This window comes from Bison bison, unplaced genomic scaffold, assembly GCF_000754665.1.
Source record: "Bison bison bison isolate TAMUID 2011002044 unplaced genomic scaffold, Bison_UMD1.0 scf7180017864261, whole genome shotgun sequence".
Classification (NCBI taxonomy): Eukaryota; Metazoa; Chordata; class Mammalia; order Artiodactyla; family Bovidae; genus Bison; species Bison bison.
In genome coordinates, this window is record NW_011494833.1 from 1,266,806 (window position 1) to 1,273,568 (window position 6,763).

The 6,763-nt window shown below is 39.7% G+C and overlaps 1 protein-coding gene across 3 annotated transcripts in view; it reads left to right on the forward strand.

Annotated features, from left to right (window-relative positions):
- Window positions 1-6,608: 6,608 nt before the first annotated feature.
- The window catches only part of LOC104994589 (disintegrin and metalloproteinase domain-containing protein 28-like), a 126,520-nt gene continuing 126,365 nt past the window's right edge, over window positions 6,609-6,763 (forward strand). For all 3 annotated transcript variants that reach the window (XM_010848216.1, XM_010848217.1, XM_010848218.1), the window contains exon 1: window positions 6,609-6,755. In XM_010848216.1, the coding sequence (XP_010846518.1) occupies window positions 6,718-6,755 (38 nt within the window). In that variant the 5' untranslated portion in view covers window positions 6,609-6,717. The remainder of the gene's footprint in view (window positions 6,756-6,763) is intronic.

Here is a 6,763-nt window from a genome sequence, read left to right on the forward strand (position 1 = left end):
AGATATGCAGATGACACTACACTTATGGCAGAAAGTGAAGAAGAACTACAGAGCCTCTTGATGAAAGTGAAAGAGGAGAGTGAAAAAATTGGCTTAAAACTCAACATTCAGAAAACTAAGATCATGGCATCCAGTCCCATCACTTGATGGCAAGTAGATGGGGAAACAGTGAAAACAGAGACAGACTTTCTTTCTTGGGGCTGCAAAATCGCTGCAGATGGTGATTGCAGCCATGCCTTGGAAGAAAAGCTATGACCTTCCTAGACAGCATATTAAAGAACAGAGACATTACTTTGCCAACAAAGGTCCCTCTAGTCAAAACTATGGTTTTTCCAATGGTCATGTATGGATGTGAGAGTTGGACTATAAAGAAAACCGAGTGCTGAAGAATTGAAGCATTTGAACTGTGGTGTTGGAGAAGACTCTTGAGAGTCCCTTGGACTGCAAGGAGATTCAAACAGTCCATCCTAAAGGAAATCATTCCTGAATATTTATTGGAAGGACTGATGTCGAAGCTGAAACTCCAATACTTTGCCACCTGATGCGAAGAACTGACTTATTTGAAAACACCCTGATGCTGGGAAAGATTGAAGGCAGGAGAAAAAGGGAACCACAGAGGATGAGATGGTTGGATGGCATCACCAACTCAATGGACATGAGTTTGGGTAAACTCTGGGTGTTAGTGATGGACAGGGAGGCCTGGCATGCTGCAGTCCATGGAGTCACAGAGTCAGATACGACTGAGCAACTGAACTGAATTGATTCAAGGTTAGAGGGATATTGGCTGATTATAATAGTAAAGGCCTAAGCAAGAAAATAAAATCTCTGTAAATATAGTACCTGAAAAGAGACAGCAAAACCTTTTGGCTTTCTTATATAAAAATGTATTTACAGAGCTTAAAAGCAAATAGCTTTCTTTCCTTTGTGTCACACTCTACATCACCACAAGTGGGAACATGATAAGTTAGAATAGGACACCTTTAAGGCTTTACCTTTGTTCTAGTTTTGACAGACTAACAGCTCTTTCATCTCTTTTCTTCTAAGACTCAGCTGCTCCTTACTTGTGGTTCAGGGGCTCTGCTTGTTTTTTGAATGATCCTCCTTCAAATCCCTAATTAGTATCAGTAGCTACTACTTTCCAAACACTGTGTTGGGGTTTTGGGAGTGCAATGATGACTAATGTGTATCCTAAAGGAAAGCTCAGTTTAGAGGAGAAAAGATCTGTCTATGGTTTTTGGAAAATAATCTGATTTTTGTGTTTATTTTACATAATTTTTAAATTACAAGAATAATAGTAAAAAATAGCAATAATTAAAAAATACAAAAAAGAAAAGTAGTGAAAACACTCACTTTCCCAGCACATACAGAAATACCTCTCTAAATATTTGGGGATTTTTTGCTTCTTCTTTTTTTTAAAACTCCAAATAAGTTTTTGAAGTTTTTATTTAGCTGTAACAATTTTGTATATACATTTATGGCTTCATTTTTATTCCAATATTATAACGGTAAGATTTCCCGTAATATTAAATGTTGTTTTAAGTGGTTTAATAGTTCATTAATTAAGTAAGTCATTGACTACATACCTATCTTTTTACTTTTGGATATTTCGTTCTAGTTTTATCTGTTATAGATACTGCAATTAACATCTTGATGTATATCTGAATTATATTTCAGACAATTTTCTTAGAGTGATTCTCACTCTAAGAAATTATTTGTTTAAAATACAGAAAATATTTTAAAATCTTGAATTTGATGACCAATCTGTCTTAACCTCTAAGCTTATATGTTTGTTTATTTTTTTCTAGAGATGTGATCTGATAAATTTTCCACATGTATGCAGTATACTTGCCTGAAAAATCTCTCAACAGAAGAGCCTGACAGGCTACAGTCCAAAGGGTGACAAAGAGTCGGACACGACTGAGTGACTGAGCACACATACATGCAGTATATCTGTAGAGCAGACAAAAGGAACGTATTCAGCCATGTTAAAACCTGAGTTCCTTATGCCCTACAACATACCTTTAATAGCATCTCTGGAAGCTATTTATTTACTCAGTGCCAAATCTGTATAGTTCATTTCTGGGCACAGGAAAAACAAACGTGCCTCAGTGTTTGAATACCCTATAGTCTGTCTCCGGGTTATAGGAATGGTACTTTTCTGTCTGTTCCAAAAGCAACTAACTGTAAGAGTGTAGATGTTTAAGAATATTTTAATTAAATAAAAACACACTGAAGATCTTATGCCCAGTGGTCCCAAGATCTGCCACACATGCTTAGAAAAGATTAATGTCAAGTTTTTGATATTTTAATGACATTTCCTTCTCTAGGTTGTGGTGAAGATGATGCATTTAATAAAAAGCAACTGGTGCTTTCTAATCACCCAGGAAGTTTTTGCTCCCTTCTCTCTTCCTACTAAGAAGACTTTGCATCCCCTTGAGTGGGGTCACGTTGGTGGTGACTGAATCATCCTTTTATCCCAGTTCCAATACTAACATCATTTGCTTTTCTTTTGATGTGATGTTCTTTGAAATAATCAGTATGGAAAGAGGAAAGAATAGTGAGAATTCTGGACTGAAGGGATTTTTGTGAAGTCATTTTGAGGAAGAATACAGTCTTCCATGTGTACTATTTCTCTTTCACCCCCAAGTGAACAGGAACAGAGCTATAATGGCCCAGAGAGATGAAACTGTGATGGTAAGGTTCTCCTAGAGCTTCAGTGACAACACGCCCACCTCAACTCTACCCAAGGGGACAGAGTTCAGGACATGATTTCTCATTCACATATCTTGATGGGCTTCCTAGGTGGCACTAGTGGTAAAGAATCCACCTGCCAAAGCAGAAGATGCAGAAGACGTGGGTTCCATCCTTGGGTAGGGGAGATCCCTTGGAGGAGGGCATGGCAATCTACTCCAGTGTTCTTGTCTGGAGAATCCCATGGAAGGAGAAGCCTGGTGGGCTAATCTTGATGGTTCTAAATAATTATTTTTGAAGATATTTTGAAGGCCTTGAATGACATAAGCATACAGAGAACACAGTAGAACTATTATGATTATTTAATCAGATACAATCTAAGAGTCTTAGTAACCTACCCATAAATGCGTCTTTATTTTCCCCATCATTCCACTCCCAGTATTAGGTCCATCTACTCCTAAAAGGTAAGGATAAGATGTTTTAAACCTTGAACACCTCTCCAACCCATTTATCTGTGTCTATTCCAGGAGTTTCTTTTTTGAGGTGTGCAGCAGGGTAGAGAATAAGAAGAAAGGATATCCTACTATGATACAGATACTCTGCTCCAAAATACACACCCAAAGCACCAATGAAAAGCCAGAGCTCAAGACAGATGCTCCCTGGTGCATTGATCCTCATTGTTTCCTACTTGGTGCTAGATCCTTTCGCTATCAATCTGATCCCAGCCAGCATGCCTTAAGGATTTTCTTTTTCTGGCAATCATCTCCCAGTGAACTGTGCTCCTGAGGGGCACACAACTATTCTTTAAAATGATAATGAAACTATTACCTAGTCCATAGGAACAATGTGAAGATAAAAAGTGCTGATTCACATATGAAAGCTCAATATATGTAATCTATTATTTTCTGAAATAGATCTCTAGTCTGAAATCTGAATCTATTTTTTCTAATTAACAACTGAATATTCTACCTCTGAGCGTCCCTGGCGGCTCAGAGAGTAAAGCATCTGCCTGCAATGCAGGAGACCAGGGTTCAATCCCTGGGTAAGGAAGATCCCCTGGAAAAGGCAATGGCAACCCATTCCAGTATTCTTGCCTGGAAAATCCCATGGATGGAGGAGCCTGGCAGGCTACAGTCCATGGGGTCGCAAGGAGTTGGACACGACTGAGCTACTTAACTTTGACTAACGTGTCTTAGTCACTTCCTAATTATTTCTTCTTCCATTTCCAGATCTCTTTCTGATTCCATTACCCTCTTTGCTGTATGAATAATCTTTTAGAAACTTAAAGTAACATATATTGCCCTCTGCTCAAGCACCACCAAGATCTTCCCGTTGCACTTGAAATAAGGTACTTAAAAGCCCAACATTATCTGGCCCTAGGCCCACATACCCAATTTCCTCTTTTCCTCTCTTTCGGTTCCTCCAGCTACGTCAGCTCACTTTTTTTTTTGGCTATGTCAGCTGTGCTTCAGCTTGAATCCTTTTGCATTGTCTCTTCCTTCTTCCAAAATGTTCTTCTCTCATATTTTCCCCTGCCTGAGTTCTCATAATTATGTTACTTTCCTGAATCCATCCCTGTAGGCTGGACTTTAAAATAGACCAGTGAGACTTCTGAGCCATCTGAGAAAGAAGGTAAAGCTAAAGCAGATACTGACTAAAACAGCTTCTTCATAATTGATTAAAGTGAATAAGGTAAAGTGAAAAAAATTTTAGTCACTCAGTCATGTCTGACTCTTGTGACCACATGAACTCTAGACCGCTAGGCTCCTCTGTCCATGGAATTTTCCAGGCAAGAATACTTGATTGTGTAGCCTTTCCCTTCTTCACAGGATCTTCCTGACCTAGGGACTGAACCCACGTCTCCTCCACTGCAGGCAGATTCTTTACTGTCTGAGCCACCAGGGAAGCCCTGAAGGTAAAGGTGACTTATAACTGTGGAATAAGCATGTTTGCCAGTGCTTATCCTTAGGATTCAGAAGACTCACATACCTGTCCTAGAAATTCCACAGGGCAAGCATCTTCTGACCCACAGGAGGACTCATTTGCACAGCACCCGTGCACTGAAGGTGTTGAGAACAGAGACTCCTAATCCTGATGGCTGACATAGTCAATAAATAAATTCAAAAATTCCCTTATGGGGGGCTTCCCTGGTGGCCTGATGGTTAAGAACCCGCCGTACAATGCAGGGGACATGGGTTCAGTCACTGGTTGGGGAACTAGGATCCCACATGCCACAGAGCAACCAAGCCTAGGGACTGCAACTACTGAGTCCAAGGGCTCTGAAAGATCTCACATGACACGAGGAAGTGTCCACGTGCTGCAACTAAGATGCAGCACAGCCAAGTAAGTAAGTTAAAAAAAGAAAATTCCCTTATGCTTGTTAGCCAATATGTGTATGATCATTTGGACATGTCTTCTCTCATTGTAATCACTGGTATAAGCATGTGTTTCAGAATCCATAAAATGATGTATATTTTTAGTGGACCAGAAATGGGTTTTGTAATAATACTTCAGTATTTAAAAAAAATAGGAATTGTATATTTATTTCTCAACAAAATAAATATAAATAAATAAATATAACTGGGTGTATAAATCAGTATAAGTCAGAAAGCATGTAAGTAAGTGATCAGACAACACAAGTTCAAATCCACTTCTGCCACTTACTAGATAGGTGACTTTGGGCAAGCTACTTAATCTTTTTATTCTATAATATAAGGAAAACTGAGTCTCAGTCTCTTGAATTTTTAAACTTTTAAACCCAATTTTTTTCTTATACAAAATAGAACTAAGATATTTATTAAACAGGAGTATTATAAGAATCAATATGATAATAAACATAAAGGACCTGGAATTTAGTAAGCAGCTGTAATAAATATTAGCTGTTTAATTAGCTATACAGTGTGAGAGCTGGACATGCCAACTTGGACTCACTACCACCTGTGACAACTCCTAATATTTTTCTGGAAATTAGATTCTTTGAATCTTAAAGGCTTCCCCTAACCCTTCTTTCCTGGTTGTTATTGATGATATGAATACCCTTGGGGAGCTCAAAAACCTTGAGCTTATAGAGTCATACATTCTTATTTCATGATAGCTTAAGTTCCCCGAGATCACTATTGTGGAAGAAGAGGCTAAGGATAAAAGATAATGGAAAAGAGAATTTTACATAAATTCACACTGTAGGTGTTCCATGGTTCCCTAAATGGAAAGGAAACTCTACTATATCATGACCTACTTCTTTTTCATATTCTTTTCCCTTATAGTTTACTACAAAATATTGAGGAGAGTTCTCTGTGCTGTACAGTAGGTCCTTGCTGGTTATCTATTTTATATATAGTAGAGTGTACATTGGAGAAGGCAATGGCACCCCACTCCAGCACTCTTGCCTGGAAAATCCCATGGACGGAGCCTGGTGGGCTGCAGTCCATGGGGTCGTGAAGAGTCGGACACGACTGAGTGACTTCACTTTCATTTTTCACTTTCCACTTTCCTGCATTGGAGAAGGAAATGGCAACCCACTCCAATGTTCTTGCTTGGAGAATACCAGGAACGGGGGAGCCTGGTGGGCTGCCGTCTATGGGGTCGCACAGAATCGCACACGACTGAAGCGACTTAGCAGCAGCAGCAGCAGACTGTACATACAAGTATATTTCTTATACACATAATAAATACACATATTTGTCAAGCTACATTGAAGCCATTCTCCTGGTGGCTTCTGGGAATATAGAATTTTACTGGACAGGGACTACTTTTAAGTGGGGAACATGGGGAAGGACAGAGAAACAATAGCATAGGATAAAGGGACCTTGGAGCCAGGCAGCAGCCAGAACTTCCGCCTGCTGTGCCACTGTCACAGGACCACAGCTCCAAGGTTGTGCAACACCTTTAGTAAACACTTCCTGAACCAGAGACAAGAATGAACCCTGGGGTTTCAGTCTGTCTCACTTGAAAGGAGGAAGGGGCAGACCAGGAGGGCAGTCTGCTTGAGTGAGAAGAGTGGATACCAGGCTCCTGGGAGCACCCAGAATGTGGCAACAGCTTCTTCTGATGGCCACCTTACTCCTTGCTCCAT